This window comes from Apodemus sylvaticus, chromosome 2 (genome assembly GCF_947179515.1).
Source record: "Apodemus sylvaticus chromosome 2, mApoSyl1.1, whole genome shotgun sequence".
Lineage (NCBI taxonomy): Eukaryota > Metazoa > Chordata > Mammalia > Rodentia > Muridae > Apodemus > Apodemus sylvaticus.
In genome coordinates this window covers 151,141,761-151,162,678 of record NC_067473.1, presented here as the reverse complement: position 1 = coordinate 151,162,678, position 20,918 = coordinate 151,141,761, and the positions used below count along the sequence as shown (strand labels likewise).

General features: G+C 49.3%; 1 protein-coding gene across 3 annotated transcripts in view; it reads right to left on the bottom strand.

Annotated features, from left to right (window-relative positions):
* Positions 1–20,918, bottom strand: part of Cacna2d4 (calcium voltage-gated channel auxiliary subunit alpha2delta 4) — a 120,333-nt gene that overhangs the window by 3,049 nt on the left and 96,366 nt on the right. For 2 of the 3 annotated variants that reach the window (XM_052174698.1, XM_052174700.1), the window contains 11 exons: positions 17,786–17,847; positions 16,723–16,767; positions 16,481–16,543; positions 5,872–5,942; positions 5,452–5,527; positions 4,929–4,981; positions 4,400–4,452; positions 4,068–4,088; positions 2,207–2,324; positions 674–786; positions 347–429 (listed from right to left, as the gene is read on the bottom strand). In XM_052174698.1, the coding sequence (XP_052030658.1) occupies positions 347–429; positions 674–786; positions 2,207–2,324; positions 4,068–4,088; positions 4,400–4,452; positions 4,929–4,981; positions 5,452–5,527; positions 5,872–5,942; positions 16,481–16,543; positions 16,723–16,767; positions 17,786–17,847 (758 nt within the window). The remainder of the gene's footprint in view (positions 1–346; positions 430–673; positions 787–2,206; positions 2,325–4,067; positions 4,089–4,399; positions 4,453–4,928; positions 4,982–5,451; positions 5,528–5,871; positions 5,943–16,480; positions 16,544–16,722; positions 16,768–17,785; positions 17,848–20,918) is intronic. The other variant, XM_052174699.1, reaches the window with a different exon arrangement.

Below are 20,918 nucleotides of genomic sequence, written 5' to 3'. Positions count from 1 at the left end.
TACTGGGCCCCAGGCCTAGGAAGTGCAGATGTCCTTGGGTCCTTCCCTCCCTCCCTCCCTCCCTCCCTCCCTCCCTCCCTCCCTCCCTCCTTCCCTCCCTCCCCCTCCCCTCCCCCATCTGCTTTCCTTTGCCCCTCCCCTATCCCCCACCTGACCTGGAACTCCCTCGCTTGTCTCTGCCCCTATTCTGTGTATCACACAATGTAAGTGTGGATGCAGGGCTCTCCCAGCATGATAGACACATACAGCGGTGTCATCTGAGTCCAGAAACATTCGTGCCCCAAGAAGCCACACACAGGACAAAACTAGGGCTCAAAGGCCACGTCTCTTTGTTCATAGCCCGCACCTCTGGATGGAAGGCGTGGCAGGAGCCAGGTCGTCTCCGGGGCTTCTGGGAGCGCATCCGGTCACACTTGACAGAGGCATTATGTGCAGAGCTCACTGTCAAGGTACAACTCTCTCCACGGTTCTAGAGATCCTGGAGGTCAAGATCTGTGAGGTCAGCGGCCCTGCAAGCAGGTGCAGGATGGGCCGCTCTCCCCTCCCCTCCCCCGCCCCCATCATGGTGCTGTAAGCGAGGGAGGACAGTGAGATGCTGGACTCTGCACCTCAACTCTGAGCTGCTCCATGATCCCTCAGCCACCCCCTACCCCTTGGACGGTGGGAAGGATATATTTGACTTCTGTGGCCTCCTGGAGGATCGGAGAGTAGGCGCTGCAGTCACAGGTACGGTCTGTCACTAGCAGGAGCAGGTTGCTGCTGGGAATCTGCTGCATCACGAATGTCCTGCAGCAGAGAGGGCAGTGGGCTGAGTTATAGGAGTGCAGACTCCAGAAGCTCTGGGGCACCAGGAGGGACATGCAGGCATAGAAATATTGAGACCAATAGCTCAGTACTTTTAGATTAACCTTCGCAATGGCACTCCTCCATTCCAAATAGCCTGGAGAGGGTGAAGAAGGAGCTATCACTAACGTGCACAGGGGCCATCACTAACAGGCACAGAGATCACTTCCAGCTCTGAGAGCCAGAGAACTTGCAGTTCTAGGCTTGGCCACAAGATGGCACAATGCTCCTATATACAGCCTGGAGTTGGGGGGAGGTAGGGAAAGGTCTTTTTGTGTTACATACACAGCTGAGACGGTTATCACCAAACATTTTGAATAGGGTGGGTGATATTAGACACACACAAGTATCTAGCACTCACATGTGGCCATTACACTATTATGTGAACTTGGTATAGTTCCCATTGTGCACAGGGCAAAACAGGCTAGAAGCTTGCCTACAGTTATACTAGAGGCAGATCGGAGGCAGAGTCAAGTCTGTCTGCTGGGAAGCTCTTATTCTTTACTGCACCCTTGAGGGTTTCTTCAAGCCTAAGATAAGCATGCCAACAGTTAGTCCCAGGAAAGCTGCCGTATGCGCACTTAAGATGTTACACATGATGAAGAGGCAGAAACCTAGATCTGTCTAATGCCAGAATCTGAGGTTACACACTAGTTGGCCTAGGTCTGTGGCTCCCCAGACATCCTGGTGGCCCCAGTAAGCTGCAAGACTGGCCCTGGAGGTACTGTCCTCTTGGGTTGGGACAGATGTCTCTGGGTTGGTTTCTCCAAAGTTTGGGGTGGGAAGTCAGTAGGTGTGGTCTTCCAAGCTGGTCTGGATGAAGCCAGAGACTTCTGCCCAGAGACTGGATTCTGCTTAGAAATTCTAGGCTTGGGCTGGCGATGCCCCAGGCTCTGACAGCTCCGTCCACGGCCTCCAGTCCTACCCTGTGCCCTTGCTGAGAACACCCGAGACCTGCACACAGTTCCTGCTCCGTACAGGGCAGAACTTCATGTCTGTTTCCCGGCCTGTCGCCTAAGTGTTCAAGACCCCGACGCTACCTTGCTCTAGCTGGTCTGGCTTGAAGGAAGCAAGCCTGTAGGGGTTTCCATGAGAGACCCCGTGGCCTTGGACTCTGACTCACTGACATGGGAACTGACCTCTGGATCTTTGTCCCCGTGCCTCCTAAAGTAGACAACCCAACTGCCCATGCCTCCTCCCCTCCCCTCTGCCCGAGTCTGGGTTTTTGCTGCACAGAAGATCAGGATACTGAGGAGGGCAACTCTTCTCTGAGATGTCACTCCTTTCCTCCTGTGGAGACTTTCCTGTGGGTGCCAGGGGCAAGAAGCGGCCGTCTGGACTCGGTGGCTGCTTGGAGACTTACTTCTGGCAGACCCCACACTCGATGATCCCGTTGGCCTCCTCGATGGCCGTCTGGTACACGAACACTGAGTACTCTGTGTCACAGGGGTGCAGCAGGTCCTGCTTCTTGTGTTTGTGGGCTGCGGGTGACAGAGGAACGTGTGTGAGAAGGATTACCACACATCGCAAAAGGCCTTACAAGGGTGACACCCTTTAGCTCACTCCAAGGGTCGGGGATACAGCAGACCAGCACTCAGCGGAGGGTGGAGGCCCTGCCGCGCTGCTGTTGAGTGGAGCCCTGCCCGGCTCTGCGGTGCGGTTGTGGGGGCGCAGAAGCCCTGCCTCGCTGCTGTGTTGCCCTTCCCAGGGCCCCTGAGGTCCCAAAGCATCAACACACTTCGTCCCTTACAGCCCGGCAGCGAAGAAGATAGGGAAGGAAGGCGGCAGTAAACATCTTAAAAATCCGGGAACGGGGGTGCAAACATGACATCTCTTTTGCAAGATCACACAAAAAGTGAGGAGGAGAGTGACAGGTCTCCATGCCCGGACCCAGATGCTTCCCTCACAGACAACGAAGCTAAGAGGGGAGGCAGGCTTCAGTCCCACAGTTCCTGTGGGCTGGGAAAGCAGCCGCAGCTCTGCCAGCTTCACTTCCTGTTCCTGCTGCTGGCCACCCCTGCGCCTGGCCTTCGGGGTCAGAGGCCAGAAGTTTATTACACGGCTCTTCACCGACTAGGCTTAAGGTTGGGCTTTTTCCCTGTCACTGGAGAGGACATTCCAGTGCTGATACCTATCAGAGCCACCAGAGGCAGGACCAGGTGGCTTCCTTGAGGTCTCCTGGCAGAAGGGGCTCATGGAGTGTGCAGGTGGGAGGAGCGTGCAGGTGGGAGGAGTGTGCAGGTGGGAGGAGCATGCAGCTGGGAGGAGCGTGCAGGTGGGAGGAGCGTATAGGTGGGAGGAGCGTGCAGGTGGGAGGAGCATGTCTGTGCATCCTGGGCCTACAGTGAGTGTGCAGACTGTATCACAGGGCTTCTGCCACTGTTCCAGCCAGGCCCTGTGAGAACTGCTGGAGGTGACTTCCCACTACAGCCAGGAATCATGAAGGGGACCAAATCCAGGAACTGTGGACCCAAGGACTTGCCTTGGTCAGTAGCAGCTAGAGGGGTGGAAGGGAAGCAGGGGCATCATTTATATAAGAAAGCCAATCGAGGCACTCAGAGCCTTCTCGCTACCAGATGTCCTGAACCCAGACTGTTGAGCAGGGTGGACTGAAATCAGGCAGCTTCACGGCACAGGAGTCCCACATCTCCAGGACCCAGGTGCCATTTGTGTCTCTTGGTTTGTAAAGAACAGATGTCCTTTCCCAGGCAGGCTGGCAGCAAGCAGCAGCAGCAGCACAGACAGGACAGATGAGTTTTACTTTGCTTTGTGTCAGGGCCACCTCAACATGTCATTGTCTTTGAGGCCCTCTGGCCTTAGGCACAATCTCACTCAAGTGTTATCCTGGAGGACACTCCTTCAAACCTGGGCACAGGTGACACTGCTTTTGTCTCTGGGATGACCTGGTGGCATCTCAACTACATAATGGGCCATGCCTTCCTTTAATTATTGGAACCTCTCAAGAGGAGATGGCTGTTTCCTAAGGCAGGTCTATACTTAGTCCAGCTGAAAGTCTGGGCTTCCTTGATTCCCAGAAATGGTGCTTTAAAGTGGATTAATGGTTTGGGGACACTTCACCCCCAATCAAGGAGTGTCCAAGGATAAAGGACTTAGATAGAGAAACTCTGTTTGTGCTCACTCCCTGGATAAAGGCTTAAAGGTAAGCCCGTGTGGCTCCCTGGTGTACCGGGATAGGGTTGGATCTTTCAGTCAGAATTACTTACAGTGATGGAAGACAGCTTTGGCTGCCCAGGGCATGAGCCCACCACAGGGTTGGACATGGCAGAGGAAAGGTACAGGATCACACGAGGGCAAGATGATGTCACAGGGCGGTGATGATGTCATAGGGTAGTGATGATGTCACACGGAGCGAAGGTGTTCAGAGGTGGTGTGACGTCACACACAGAGGTGAGGGACCCCGGAGTGAGGGGAAGGGGAATGGATGAGATGAGATTACGAACATGAACACTTCGACACCCACCCTGCTGTCACCCCAGACAAAAGCTTTCCAACGAGCTTACCAAGGTGCTGCCCACCCCTGCCTCCTCGCACTTACCCTCTGACCCTTTGTCCTGCCAAGACCCCCAGGCACTCCACTCTAACAGGAACCTGCAGCAGGGCACAGAACACTGTCTTGGGGGCTGGCATGTCTGGATCTCGGGATGCCACTGCAGCTAGCCACCACCTGTAGGACCCTGTCTTTCTGCACGAGGGCGTGACTGAAGGAGAGGTAGGGTGGGCTTGCAAGCCTCCCTCTTCCCTTGGCCAGGGAGCCAGGCTATCATCTGGGTCACTGGCTGCCGTTTTAAGGATATCCTCATGCTCCAGTCTCCATATGCAAGAGAGTCCTCTCAGGCCTCTCACTCCCAATCATGACCCAGCCCTCCCACAAAGGGAATTCTCTTCACCTGGGAACCCCCATACCCACAATCCACACCCCATCTACAGGGAGCCCTCTCCTTTGATCCCAGCCTCATGATCCAGTTCCCAGTTGCAGGGACTCCTCCCTCCCCCACCCTCCTGTCCTCCCACCTATTCCCCCCTCCCCCCGGGTGTGGGTAGTTCTTTCTCTAACCCCTACTCACAGAAGACATTCATGTAGTAGCCACCTGGCCACCATCAAGAAGGCAGAGAGAGGCTGGAGGAGAGCAGAACCATCTCAGGGAAACACCAGGTGATGTCCTGTAACTGCCACCTCCCAGATCCCACCTGCCTGTCCCCGCAGAGGGAGCACCAAAGCAGAGTGCTCCTTCTGCCTGTCAGCCACCCCCCACAGGAACCTTCTGTAGGTCAGACACCCCACAGTGGAATTCTGACAAACCCTTCAGGAGTCTGGTCATTTCCCATCTCTGCTGGGCCACGGATGAGGACCCCTGGAGACCTTAACATCGGGCCAGGAGGTGAGGGCATCTCTTAGTGTTTGGACACCACTATTTTACCAGCACCCTCCCCTCTGGGACAGGGCAGCCCCGCAGCCCCAGGGGAAGGGGTGAGGGGCATCAGGACAGAGCCAGAAGGTCTGAGGCTGGATGAGGATGGGACCAGGTGACGTCCTCAAGGACAGGGCAGAGGATGTGCCCTGGTAGCGGAAGGCCTGGCCTGACTCACGCTGATCAGGGATTCGGCTGCACTGTGGTGATGATCAGGGGCCTTGCACATGGCCTGGTAGTCATACATGGTCACCCTGAAATGCAGAAGCAAGCTGTGTCGGAGACAAAACCACTCCATGCCCTGGCCTGGAGGCCTTGAGAGCAGAACTTATGCTGACTGGGACCCATGAGGGCACCCAGGTTAGAACAGTAGACCAGAAACCAGCTCCAACCAAGATGACACACCCGTGTTTGAATGGTTTCAAGAACATGAGCTTGCTGTTTTAGCCTTGCTGGCTTTCCTTAGGGCCCCGAGCTGAGGCTGGAGAGTCTATCTGAGGGATGTCCACACCTCCTCACACCCATTCCTAGACAGTCTTGGGGGCTTCTGGGGTCAGACTGGGGCTATCAGGACCAGGGAGAGCAGCGTTCCTCTTACCTGCTGAACACCCCCATGCTGAGGAGCTGTGTCATGAGAGCGCCATCCGCTTCCCCCAGAAGTCTTCCGATCTGTGAGGGGGTGTACAGAGCCATATTGGGGCAGTCTTGCACTTGGTCAGAGTTTGACTTTGGTCAAGGTTAACTTCTCCCAGTTAGCCAGGATTCTGCTCCACTTAGGGTGGAGCGCACGTAGTAAAGGTTAAGTTCATTGTTCTTCCTGGTATAGGGATTCCTGAATTAAACAGGTGACCCACCCAGCTGCCGGAGCAGTCAAGACGAAGACCTCCAAGAGAAGCTAGACAACTTCCACCGGAACTCAGCCTGGAGTCTGGGGGGAAGGGTTTGCCCAAACTGTTAAAAGGTCCGGCGCCATTAAAGTTTACGGCTTTGATCAGTGAACATTGACTTAGCCGTACTTTCTTTTCGCCGCTCTTCCCTATGACCCCAAAATTCTCTCAACAGGTAACCCAGTTTACATGTAGCTGCTGGCGGCTACATAGTGGCGCCTGAACGTGGGAAGACCTGGCACGAGAGAATTTCTTGAGGTAGCCCTATCCAGCGAAGCTTCGCAGAAAAAGGTGAAAATTAATGGTGTCCGCACGGTAAGCAACATAGAGGGCAAAACTAGCGCTAGTGAATTCGTGTCTATGGTTGTGAGTGCAGGAATGGATACAGTTTTTCAAGCATACTGCGTGGACCCAGCGCAGGACTGCTTGGGTTGATAAGATAGGGAAATATGGGGAAGGAATTTGGTAGGCATTTGCCCAAAGCTCGTAAGAGCTGATTTCGGCGAAAAGAAAGGGGTTTTTAAAAATAGGCATATGTCCACAGCTTCTAAGAGCTGTTTAAAGAGGAAAATGGATGCAATTGCTTAACAAGCACGCTTAACTTTCTGTGTATCTTTCCGTGTTTGTCCCGGTGCACCGACTGTCTGTCTATGTGTATGTTTATGTCCTCTCTGTGTCTTTGTGTGAATGACTGTTTCATGTTAAAAAGAAAAATTGGTAAAGATTACATCTGCTGGTAACCTCTTGAGCTAGCCACAGTTTGTGTGGGGATTGATTCAAAGCCACGCCACGACAGCGCAGCTCACTCAAGAGACAAGCGTGGCTGGGGAAAAAGCCGCTCTTAAAAGCCCAGAAACCTCGAGATTTGGGAAGACCTTGGTTTGGCTTGTGAAATTCATGTAGTCGCTTTATACATGTTTCTAATTGGTTTTAATGATATAAGGCTTTACATTTCTTGACTAAAGAGTTATAAATTAATTGGTTATTATGTAAAAGGTATAGTGTTATTAAGAAAAGGTTAGTTTAAAACTGGTGATTCAGTGTTAGAGCTATCTTAACTAACTACACGTGGCCTAACGCCACTCATGCTTTGTTCTTGTTTATAATTGGATTTAAAGGTATATTTTACATGTCTTGACTATAGAGTATTGGCTTAAGTCACTGCACATGATTTAAAAGGTATAATGTTATTAACAAAAGTTAGGTTAAGGCTGGTAGTTTAGGGTAGTCGCCATTTTGAACACGTGGCATGATGGTTAAGGCTGGTAGTTTAGGGTAGTCGCCATTTTGAACACGTGGCATGATGGTTAAGGCTGGTAGTTTAGGGTAGTCGCCATTTTGAACACCACGTGACATGACGCAATCCAGGAAATACAGGCCTTTGGGACGCTCCTAAATTGACATGGTGTTTCATGTGAATCTTGGCCTGGAGATTAGACTTAATGAAGATTAAGATTTAAAATATTGTCTCTTTAATAAGTTACACTGTTATACACTTGAACATAAGAACTGGCATACAAACCTTGTGCTGTAAATATGTGTTTGCCATTAATTTTAAAGAAAATAGATTGTTTAAAATTGAGATTTGCTTCCAAAATTACAATTGTGCTCTAATATTACAAGAAAACATTGAGTTACAATAAAAATCAGTGTGTCATTGGCTACAGTTTTCAGTTTGCAGGCTCGTAATTGTTAACATTTTGTAATTAAGATAATTTTGAGAGTGATGCAGCTATGGGTTTTAGAAGCCCATTGCCTCTTTTCCACAAGTTTATAGGCTACAATGGTAGGAGCAAAATTTAACCCTCCAAGATTAAAAAGGAGATCTCTGTAGAAATGTATTTGATATCAAGTAGGTTCCTTTGACCATGAAATTACAGGTTTCTTTTGTTTAATCCTCAACTTCCTTGTAGGTTTGGTTCTGGTCTTAGATAAAAGGCTCAGATTAGAAGATATTTACATTTGAGGAATCTCATACAAAGTCCTTGCCAAGGACTCAAGGTGGATCCTAGGGCAGATAAAAAAATTTACATTTGAGTTAATGCAAAGCTTAGAGCTGCCTCAGGGGAAGCTAGTGAGGAAGTTTTGAGAAATTGTTTCTGCCTTACAGGCCCCACCTAGGGAGTGTTTGGCTTTAAAAAAAAAAAAAAAAAAGTTTTTTGACTTATCCAGGTGTGGGTTAAAATGCAGTTCAAATCTATGAAAGGTCAAGGAGGCTATAAAAGCATTAACATTTGGCCTGTCTACTCCCTATAAAATTATTGTAAATTTAAAGGGTTGGTTTTTTGCTTTACATTCTGATAGTTATAAAAGCATTTGCTTCTAATTTTAAAGAAACAACAAAACAATGTCATTAGAAAGTTTTTGCCTCAAGGAATGGCTAACAGCCTTACGTCCTGTGAGGAAAAAATGTTTGTCTCTCTTTCAATACAGAAGTTAAGATCTTAAAAATTTCAGTGTATAATGTTCATAGAATGTTTGTTACAGGCCCTTGCTCCTATAGACTTTTAGAATTTTTAGGTAAATGGCTTTCAAAGGTTGTTAGGATATATTAATTGGCTTTATCTTATTTACCTCATTTTAAGCTTGCCACAGAAGGTCTTAAACCTCTGTTTTCAAGGTAGGAAACATTTGTTCCTTGCTTCAAGCAACAATCAAATTTATTATTAATGGTTGGTCTATTACATGACAAGCATTTTTAGGCAAAATTAATAATTGTTATCCAAAAGATAATTTGTACTATCAGATCACATGTTTATTCCTTTAAGTTTCTCCCTGCTTCAACACAGATACCTGAATTGGGTGCTATAGCAGCTATCTTTAAGATGTTAAAGGTCAAGCTTTTAATAATAGTAGATATACATAGCTCATGGTTTATAATTGCTTAAAATTGGTCCATTTTTAATACTGCTAATTCTTAATTTCTACAGTTTATACAAATGTGATTCAAATTTCTAAGAACAAAGGATATGTTCTCTAAATGACTGTCCTTTAGGTATTTGAAATAATTTTATATTTTGTGCACATCAAATTGTAAAGATTTGTTCTTGATGTCCTCAATTTCTACCTCTATCAGGTAATGGTGTTAATCCTAGAGGACTTAGTTATTACAGATAAATGATATTCATATTTCTAATTTAAAAGATAAAAAAAAAAATATGTACATGTGACTAATGATTCATTTTTAGGCTGTCTAGTTGCAACTGCTCTAACAGAAAAAGCAACTATATTTTATATAATTACATAGTTATTGCCTATGTTATGGGTTATACTTTGTGTTCCAACTTAAATTAATAAAACAATATCTTCTTGGAAGAAAGAAGAGAGGGGAAATCGTGTCCCTGTACATATAATTTAAATTATGCTTACATGTTTTTAAGAAAATTTTAAAATTTTAAAATTTAGATGCCAAGAAACTCCTTGCTAAATGTATATGACATCTTGTAATTAGACATATTGATGTCTAGGTGAAATGAAGGAATTCACTTACTAACATATGCCATGATCCTGATTTAATATTGGGGGAGAAGGCATGTCCTCTGTTTTTTCCACAGAATGCTGCAGAAGATATGCTGACTGTGTGCTTGCTGAATGCCCAGACCATGGTAACATAAGAGCTATATTGGGTATATGTTCTTGACTTACCTCAATTGTTAAATGTCCCAGGTTAGATAAATTGCCTAGCTTCAAGCTTTTAGACTTTGTGGGACAGAACATGGAGACTGTTATGCTAGCTTAGGAAAAATTAATTAAGAAGAGTTAAAATGACTTCTCCTTATTGTGCTCAGCTGACTCAACCATAGACTGGTCTAGAAATAATTCCAATATTGAAGATTCCAATTTTGAAGATGGCTAACAATCTTCAGCCAGCTGTGTTAATTTAACATATAGTCTCCACTTTTCCTGAGAAGTAACAGCTTAATTCTTGATTCACAAGGCTACCTCTCCCACCTCAGAGGCCAAGCTTTGGATCCTTAAAGTTGTTAATTTACAACTGAATTGGATACTTCTGGGACAAGTTAATCCTCTTCCACCTTTAACTCTTGACCTTGTCTGTTAAGCAGACTGGCTGTCTCCACCCAGGCTCACCTGGATGGAGAGATTACATGTCTGTTAAAGACACTTGCAGACCCCCCTGGCTTCAAAACTTACACAAGTGGATCTCCAAAGAGGGAGCCACATAGAACTCAGATCTATGTGTGTTTGTTTTTGAACAAACATGGGTACCAGCGAGACGTGCGAGGCAAAGCACTGCATGGGGAGGTGAATTTCTGCTTCTGAGTCCCCAGGAAGTACACCTAATTGCATAGGGGTTAACGTCGAGAGGCTGTCCTTAAAATAATAAGGGAGCCTATTACCCCTCCTCTGAAAAAGACGTTATACAATATTTAAGAGGAATTACGGTCAATGCTTCCCCTCCTGGTTAAGGCCCGCCTTCTTATGAAGGATATTTATCCACTTGTTTTCTACCTCCTCGTGTTCAAATTAATAAAAAAAGGGAGGACATGTACAGAGCCATATTGGGGCAGTCTTGCACTTGGTCAGAGTTTGACTTTGGTCAAGGTTAACTTCTCCCAGTTAGCCAGGATTCTGCTCCACTTAGGGTGGAGCGCACGTAGTAAAGGTTAAGTTCATTGTTCTTCCTGGTATAGGGATTCCTGAATTAAACAGGTGACCCACCCAGCTGCCGGAGCAGTCAAGACGAAGACCTCCAAGAGAAGCTAGACAACTTCCACCGGAACTCAGCCTGGAGTCTGGGGGGAAGGGTTTGCCCAAACTGTTAAAAGGTCCGGCGCCATTAAAGTTTACGGCTTTGATCAGTGAACATTGACTTAGCCGTACTTTCTTTTCGCCGCTCTTCCCTATGACCCCAAAATTCTCTCAACAGGTAACCCAGTTTACATGTAGCTGCTGGCGGCTACAAGGGGGGAACTAGAGCTACCGCTGGCTGTCTCTGTAGCCACTTTTCTGTGGACTAGACACTCTTTTATGCAATCCTCTCTACTTCCCGGCAGCCCTCCCCCATCCCCAACTGCCCGTGGCAATGCTTTCTAAATTGTGCTGCCATCTGCAGCTGGCTATGACGTCAGCCCAGAGGGTGCTCAAAACAAAATGACAAATTCCCCTAAACAAAATACAACCCCCCCAAAACCCAACTTCTCTAACCCCCTCTACCCAAAAACCCATAATGGTACAGAGTTCCTTCAAACAGTCCACATGAGTCAGGTTTTTCACGAAAATGAGTTTGTGGACCTTGTTTGTTGGATGTGATTTTTGTTGGTTGTGGTGGCGTAGTGATGGTAGTGATGGTGGTGGTGGTGATGGTGATGATCATGTTGGTAGCGATGGTGATAGTGATGGGGTATGAGGTGGTAATGTTAGTGTGGTATGTGTTTGTGTGGTAATGATGTTTATGGGGTAATAGTAATGATGGTGGTGGTGGTGGTGGTGTGTAACGTCAAAGGCAGTTTTTGACAAGTTCTGTCTCGGGTTTCACTCATACTGGCCTCTTCCATCAAGGAGGGTAGGAGGCCTAGCGTTCTCCCCCACCCTGTTCTGTTCACCCTCTGCTTCTATTGTCTTTCTGCATCTGTGTCCGCATTGCACCTCTTGGCATCTCTACTTTCTTTGCTTATCTTTTTAACTACTTCTAGGTTTGGGAAAGTGTTATCTACGTCACCCCCTGAAAATAACACACACACACACACACACAAGCACACAAATAACAACAACAACAAAACTTATTCCTCCCTTTGTGTTTGTGGTAGTTTGAATATGCTTGGCCCGGGGAATGGCACTATTTGGAGTTGTGACTTCATTGGAGAAAGTGTGTCACTGTGGGTGAGGGCTTTAAGACTCTCATCCTAGCTTCTTGGAAGCCCGTCTTCTCCTAGAGGCCTTCAGATGAAGATATAGAACTCTTAGTTCCTCCTGCGCCATGCCTGCCTGGACGCTGCCATGTTCCTGCCTTGATGATAGTGGACTGAACCTCTGAACCTGTAAGCCAGCCCAAATTAAATGTTGTTCTTTTAAGAGTCGCCTTGGTCATGGTGTCTGTTCACAGCAGTAAACTAAGACAGTGATCTCATCAATCAGTATCTTGCCCAGCATCTTCCAAGGCGCCTGGAGTCGCCACTGCTCCTGCAGTGTGGACGATTCTGCTCACTTGGGTTAGCTTTTCGCTATTCCAGTGATTGGATGTGTTTCCTCTCCCATCACCAGATAACAAGATCCCTGTAGAGACAAGTCTCTACTCCATAGCACGATACAGGTCCTGCATATAGTTGTCCATTGGAGGTGTGTGTGTGTGTTTTCCAGGACAGCCAGGGCTACACAGAGAAACCCTGTCTCAAAAAAAAAACAACAAAACAAAACAAAACACACACACACACACACACACACACACACACAAAAGAAAGAAAAAGAAAGAAAAGAAAGAAAACACATCACATCCTGGACCCTGAAAAATACTTCTGCCTCTGCAAACAAAACTCCATGTCCTAGAACACAGAACATTTCAGCAGGACATGCTCACTGTCCTTCCTTTAGAAAGAGAGTTTGACTGCAACAAAGTTAGTACTGTGGTCCACAAAAGACTACACTTCCCAGAAACCCTTGTACTAAGGGCTGGCCAATGAAATGGTACAAAGCCCAGATGAGGATTTCTGGGAATCTACTTAAAGTGAGAGGGCTGTATGCCCTCCTGCTTGGGAAATGGACCAGAAGGCAGGAGTTACCCTAGCTATGATGCCACCTTGAGAACACCTTTCCTAGCAGACACATTTACTGTTGCCCTTTGTCCAAATGGAGCAGTGCCTCAGATAGGAATGCTGGACCTGCAAAGGGAAGGTTACAATGTGGAAGGTTTACAACGTCAGAACCCAGATTTAATAGGTGTTACAGCAGGAACACTGCTGACCTCCCAAGGAATCCCCAACCAGAGATTGTCCATACATAGAGCATAGCTTGCATGCTGGTGGAACTCTGGAAGATCCAAAGGCCTGGGGTTGCCTGCATTTAGTTTGATATGAACTTGGGATGGAGTCAAGGTCCTATGAGATCTGCCCTGGAGCCTGGAGTCTAGTGGATAGCTTAGGCAGGAAATGTGAATCCATCCCTGCTGTGGGATAGTTGTGCCAGTGCAGGGATCCCTTGCCTGATGTGTGACTGCCTGTCAGTGCCCATCCATGTGCTGTGTGTTCAGACTGGTCTGAGTCCCAGGCCTGTGGATCTAGCACAGCTCAGCTTACAGTGTATCCCAGACAAGCCCAGATGAGGAGAGAGATACCGAGCCTTGCCCTTTAAGGAGCTGCAGCTCCAGTCTTGACACGAATCCTCTCCTCGAGCTAACCTAGGGGTTGGTACTCCTTATCCTTAACTTCCAGAAACTTGCAGGATTGGCTGCAATTCTGTGAGACCCAACAAAGTGAATCAGAGCCAGTGAGCTCTTCTGAGTCATGACAGAGCAACTGGGACAGGGCATTGAAGGACTCAGGGTGGCTACCAGGCCACAGGGACTTGTACCCTCCCTCTGTCCCCTAGACAAAACTGGTTTGAGTTCACCAACTATCCCCAGATAACAAGATCCTGGCAGAGACCTGTCTCTATTGCATAGCACCACACAAGTTCTGCATATGGTTGTTCATTGGAGGTGTGTGTGTGTGTGTGTGTGCATGTGTGTGTGCATGTGTGTGTGTGTGCATGTGTGTGTGCATGTGTGTGTGCATGTGTGTGTGTGTGTGTGTGTTGAGGGGGCATGTCTTGGAACTGGTAGAATCCCTCTCGAAGCTAGTTTCATTTATACTCTTCATAAAGGATTTGGATTAGCTTTTAAGCCTATGAAAAACATAAGATAACACAACACTTGAGAAAATGAAGACGCAGAAGCTAACCACTTAAAATAGAGAGTGAAAATGTATATTACATCAAATATAAATCTCAGAACAAACTAATGGATTCTGCAATGTCCTGGGATTACACTTGATGAGCATACCAGCGGGAATACTGTAGGTAGAACGGGGACAAAGCAACCCAATGTGTTGTTGTTCAAAGACCCCGGGGTCTCCTTCCCTGAGGTAACGCTACCTTTGCTGCCTGGCTTCAGTGTCAGGGCTGGGGAGCAAAGTTCAGCAAGCTAGGGCCGAGAGCTCCATTTGGTCTATTGGGGAGTTACGTGGGTTCTTGATCAAAGAAAAGTCCTTTTGCTTTCAAATGGTTGGGGAAAAAAATCAAAAGGCCATTAATATTTCAAGTTCATGAACATTACATGAGATGGTTCAGTATCCATAGCAGAGCCTGTTGGAACAGTGCCTGCTCCCTCACGCGTCCTGGGCCTGCTCAGTCGCCATCAGAGGCCGCCAGTTCACAAGGCAGAGGCCCCCAAATGTCTCTGCCCCTCTATGGGCCCTACTGGCCCATGTTCTGGCAACTCTCTTGGGCCTGGCTGAAATCTTACCTCACCTGATCAAACCACCTAACTCCCTCTGCTACTCCTTAGCTTCATGGCCGCCTTTAGAGCCTCGAGCAACCCAAGGGGAGATCGAAGCCCGTCCTGGTCATATGGCAGTGGGGCTAGGGTTCGAGTGACAGAGACACCCTGTTGTCCTTGGGCCTCCTCAGCCACAGAGTCAACTTTTGTTTTCTGACAGAATGGACAATCTCTGCGTGCAGAAGGGCAGTGGCTGAGGAAAGCGGGAAAAGGAAGGAGGCCAAACCAGCAACACAGGTGCCAGGGCTAATGATTGGCCAGAGTTCTGGCAATGCCCTGACTGACAACCCAGGCTTTTCCAGTAGGAGGAAATGGTGAAAGGAGCTTTCTCTTCTCAGCTCTTCCTGTACACTACTTAAGAACTGTCATGCCTGGCCGGCGGCGGCGGCACATGCCTTTAATTCCTGTACTCGAGAGGCAGAGGCTGGTGGCCTGGTGTACAGAGTGAGTTCTAGGACAGCCAGGACTATACCGACAAACCCTGTCTTACCCAAAACTATGTCCCCCCCCCCAAAAAAAAAACAAAACAAAATAAAACAAACAAGGAGGGGGAGGAGGGAGGGAAAGGGAGAACTGTCCCTGGGCCATAGTGACACAGTCCTTTGGTCCCCTTCTCTCTACCATTTATCTGTGCCCAGTCTCTTGCTCTAGCTCTGCTTCCTGTCATGTTCTGACAGTTTCCACGGACACTCAGCCTCATGTTCATGAGGCTACAGTATGGCTTTGGGGGAGAGAGACCACCCTGGCCATGTCCCTGGTCAGTGACAGCTCTGATCCTGCAACTCTGCCAATATCCAGCTTGGGGTTGAGCCCTGACTTCGGGTAGCCCGACCTCTCATTTCCAGGAGGAAGAAACTGAGGCACAGATCTTGGAAGCTGCTTGCTGAACTGAACATACACCTTCCTGTTGGAGACTACGCAGAGCTGCGGGCTTGTGTCGCGGCGCTGGTTCAGGTGGATGTGTTCAGGTTTAGCTCCAGGCTGAACAGGCTTCTTTTAAAGTATAATTCCTGGCTAATTTTAGGGTCTGATCCGTGGCTGAGCAGATATAGAATTACCATCGTGGCTTCCTCTTTTGCCTGAGTAGGTGGCTGAAGGGAAGGCAGGCTGCTGTCTGAAGCAAGGATGGTCCCCGTGCCCTCCTTAGCCTACGGGGCCCTGCCTTGGTGGCTAGAATCGGAGAGCCAGCGAGGAGCACAGAGGTGGAGGCAGTTCCCCTGGATACCATGATGTCTACCATGGCGTGGGAGGATGGATAGAAGAGACAAGGTGCAGGCAGCAGGAGGACTCAGGGCTCGAAAGTCCCTGATGGTTGTGTGGGGGAGGGGCGGGGCACATGGCGGCAGCACAGCCAGGCTCCTTCAGAGCAGTACTCTATGGAGTGGCTCCTTCAGCAGTGTGGGGCTGGCTTCCTTTCAGCACTGCTCAGAGAGGGCTTAGTGACAGCTAACAAGGAGCAGTTTTGCATTTGAATGGTGCCCCGTGTTTGCAATCTTGCCTCCTCTTCTTGGATTGGGGAAACAATTTCTACCTAAGTTTGCGTTAAAGTGGAAGGAAGGCCCCAGCCTTGCGCCTGTTTGGCTGATAAGCTGTTTGGCTGATGTAGCTGCTAAGGTCTTACACAAGGCAGATATACCGCATCTACTGCAGGCAGGTTCTCCACATCCAATAGGCACTCCCCAAATGTACCACACAGGATCTATACAGACACGTTTACCACAGACAGACCCTCCACATGCAAGACAGTCAGCATCATCCATATACAAGACACCTTCATATCCATAGCACACTTCCTCCTGACCTCTTTCAGCTCTAGCGCCTCAGTCACTCACCTCTTGGGGTCTCTCTGAGATCAGGATGAAGCCATTGTTGTCTATGACGAAGCAGTCCAGATCCTAGGGGAAAGGCCAGGCCAGGAGTCACAGCCAGGGCTGGTGATGGCTCCAGCCCTCCTGTTCATTCTAGCAGTACAGGAGGGCTGGACCCTGCAGCCAGGGTCAGGAAGGGGGCGTTTGGGAAGGAAGTCCACAGAGAGACACAGGACGCCGAACCTGTGCTCTGGGGAAGAACTTACAGTGTCCTCGCAGCTCTTCGGGCACGGCCCCTCTACAGTGCTGCACTGGAAGGAAGAGGGGACATCAGTGAACTGTGTGCACATGCATGGCAGTAAGTGCATGCTTGGACGCCTGTGCCTTTATGTAGTGTCAAGTGTGAGGTATGCGTCTATATGTATACAATGTGTATGTGTATCAGGTAGGCTTACAAGTGGTGTGTATATGGAGCATTTGAACACGTTTTATGTGTGGTATACATGCAGTATGTATGCTCTGTGTGCAGGTGTGTTTCTGTAAATGTGCAGTGTGCTATGGATATGAAGGTGTCTTGTATATGAATGGTGCTGACTGTCTTGCATGTGGAGGGTCTGTCTGTGGTAAACGTGTCTGTATAGGTCCTGTGTGGTACATTTGGGGAGTGCCTATTGGATGTGGAGAACCTGCCTGCGGTAGATGCGGTATATCTGCCTTGTGTAACAGGCCCGTGTACACATGTTGGCGTGTCTCAGCAACAGGGTACTGAGTAGCAGGCTGTGCTCTTCTGAGGACAAACGTGGGCCACCAGCATGGCACTAGGGCTTCTTATTGTCCCCCTTCACCTCCACGCCCTTCTACCTTTACTATGCAACTGCCTGTGCCCAAGGCCAGAGACCTAGCAGCCGAGAGTGAAGGGGCAGAGGAAGCTTCTCACTGGGAGGAGGCCTCTGGCTAGAAGGACAGTGAGGGCTCCTGGTGTGTGTGTGTGGTGTGTGTACAGATGATGGAGCAAGGGAAAGTCCCCCAGAGCCTGGACAGCACATGAGGCCTGGGCCTTGGAGGGAGGGGCCGAGTGGAGCTCTGCCTCGCTCTGTGGCAGTCAAGGCTATGATGGTCTGGGGGCAGCAGCAACTGCCCTGTTTTACCCTTTGCCTTGGGTCTGATCAGGAAGTGGCCCAAAATGCAGGGCTCAGGGAAGGTCAGGAAAGGCAGAAAGAGAATGAGGGTGTCTCCCGTGGCACTGATGGGCCAGGCTGTGGGGACAGTCCTTCCCTATGGGTGGCTTGTTGAATCCTCTCCCGGCTCCTGGGCCCCCAGTTGCCCTACCTGCCGCATGGCTGCCCAGAACTGGCGCTGCAGGTATTCTGCTTGCATCTGGATGCCCACGGCTGCAGGAGACAGGAAGGAGGAAGGCAGGGTCAGAGGAATGTTTGGGGAGGGAGGAGACAGTGAGAGAAGAAAATGATAGCGCCCAGGAAGACAGCCAGGAGAAGCACGGGCAGGCGGAAACAGTGAAGGCTGATCTCTGGTAAGGGGCGTCTAGGGCCTCTGGGAGCAGGAGCCTGGTGGGAATCCAGGCCAGTGGGTTGTCCCAGTGCGAAAAGCAATACCAAGAGAAATACCGAGAAAGGTCAGGCTCTAAGGCCAGAGATTCATGGGAATGGTTTCCTCTCGGGTCCGGGAGCTCAAGGCGCACTCGCTGCGTGCTTGTTTCCCTTTGACCCAGTTGAAAAAAAAAAGAAGCTGGGAGAGCATTATGCAAGATCATGGGACCAAAGGTGGTAAACCGAGTCTGGAATGAAGGCCTTTGAGAGTCTGGCAGCTCACGGGCCTTGTGGATCTCAGGCCTGGTGGAACCTCCTCTGTAAGTCCGGTCTCTGCTCATACGTGGGAAGAGAGCTGAGCTGCTGAAGGCCGAGTCATAGCCAGACCACCCGCGTTTGCGAGGCCATCAGTGCACAGATGCTACCCCTGTGATGTCTTCCATCACAGGAACCATCTGCCTCTTTGATTCCCAAATAGGTCTGGAGAACCCAAGGGGGCACTCACATACTAAGAGAAATCTGGGACAAAGAACGACAGGAGAACTTGGGGCCAAAGAATAGAACGAAAAGGCAGAGCTATGCGGAATAGAAGGGCTTCAAAGTAGGCCAACTTCTTAGTGTCTAGAATAATATTAAAGATATTCTGGATGCTCCGGGTGAGTCAGGCACCTTTATAGGCAGGAGGGTGTTTAATTCTTCACAGACTGGCGCTAGCCTCATTTAGACTTCATGGGCTGAGGGAACAGAAGCTGAGTAGAGGTTTCATGGCTCAGCCAAGTTGCCAGCCAGGAAGTAACAAATCTAGCTTCGGTCTGGGGCCCTGAGCCTGTAAGGCATGGTTCTGAGTTCTTCCCTCCATGTCTGGGTGGGAGGCCTGGCAGGCAAATCGGTCTGCAGCACGTGGGCAGGCCTCTCATACACACTGAGCACAGGATTGGCGTCTTCATTGTTATGACACCTGCCTAAGAAATTCTAAAGTCACTCAATGCCCATTCTGACTCTAGTGCCGGGGGGTGGGGGGGCGCTCTTCCATGATGCCCTTGAGTTCCAGTATGGCACAGAATACAGATCTGCGTCTTTCTCAAAGACAGTGGGAATCCACCTGCCATTAGCCTGGGAGATTTGATGGGGAAGGAGATGATGGAGTACTCATGCCAGTGGACTTCCAGCTAGCACAGCCGTAGCACTGGGCTTTCCAGGGCTAGAGTGCTGCTCTGGGTCACTTGGGCAATGAGTCGAAATTGCCATTTGGCCATTAAGCTGCATCTCCAGACTTTCTGGTGTTTTTCCTCTTGAAACTGGGTTTTGCTAAGTTGCCCAGGCTAGCCTTGAACTTGTGATGCGTCTGCCTCAACCTCTTGAGTAGCTGTGATTACAAGCCTGTACCACTGTTGAGACTCAGGGGACAGAAGTTGCAAAGGACTAGACCAGAGCCTCCTGGAGCAAAGCTGGAAGTCACTGCAGAGTTTTTACCCAGGGGGCAGGCTAGGACCGAGAACCTGGACTTTTTGTGGTGACAGGTGATTCTGTGGCAGGTCCCGGGAGCCCCTGACCCAAAGCTTCCCCATGTAGATGGGGTTTACAGGGTGATGGTGATGTCCTGTAACCACTAATTACCTGTGGCTGCTGGAAACTCTACATGTGGCTTGTGAGATTGGGGACCCGAATTTTTAATATTATTTCTTCTTAACAGAGATGTGGGTGTCCCTGTGTAGTTGGTAGCCTCCATGTTGGATAGGATAGTCGTTCAGCTGAGTTTGCAGCTGAAAAACCCTGAGGTCCTAAGAGGCCCCTCCCACAGCCTTAGGATTTCTGAGGTGGATATGGGGTGCTCTGTGATAGGGGCAGCCAGGCTTGAAGGTCCAGGTGGCCGAGAGGGGTAGGTGGGCAGGTAGGTCCCTGAGAAGAAGCACAGATAAGACCCGCCATCCCAAGTGGGCAGGGGCTCTGCCCCAGCAAGCATGGCGGCGCTCAGCTCTCAGGATGCAGGGCCCTCTGAGGATGCAGGGCCTGTCTGCCCTTCTCCTTTCTCACTGAGGTGCTCACTACACACGGATTTCCTTCACCCACGCAAACACTTCCTGCTTCCAAGCACAAGCAGCGGGGCTGATGTTGAGGACAGTCGACCCTTTGGGACGGAAGGAAGCTTATGGCTTCATCCTTGGCTCCAGGAGTCAAAGGGTCCCAGAGTATTTCTAGAATGGAACTCAACTCTTTCTTCAGTGGCTGAGGGTGGGGCGATTTCCAAGATGGAGGAGGTGTTAACGACTCTAATAGGGAAGTCTGAAGAAGGCAGGGTTTGCTTCTACCTCAGTGAAAGTCCGGCTTCAGGGCTCCTTGGGTAGAAATGAGGGCAGGGCAGAGGGCAGGCTCTGGGCTGTTCCAGCCCCAGCTCCTAAGAGGCCAACTGCCTACCTAGTGCAGAATTCGGTATATTCCAGGCGCCACCTGAGGCACTGTGTCATTGTGAGCAACACATTTTGAGAAGCTGAGCCCATCTTCTCTGTGAAGGCTGATCTCCTCACACTGTCTGCCTTTCAAGGCTCATTATCTCTGCGGTAGCCATTTCTCTTGGTTCACCTTGGTTCTGAAGACCTTGGTTCCAGGACTCCATACCAAAATGAGTACACACTGAACACACACACACACACTGCTCATTTCTGCTGTGACTGCCAAGCCAAACTTGTCTTGCAATGTGCTTTTAGGGTTCCAGTTTCCTCCTCTGGCCTTTCTTGGATCCATTCTCCATATGACCACAGGGATCTCTCAGAAGGCCAAACCCCACCACTCCTTGACTCTTACCCAACTTTCCCATTTAGAACAAAATTGAGATCCCTGCAAACCCACGAGGCGGCCTTGCTGGTGTCTTTGACTTCAGCCCGAATCACTGTCTTCCTCAAACAAGTCGGTTCACT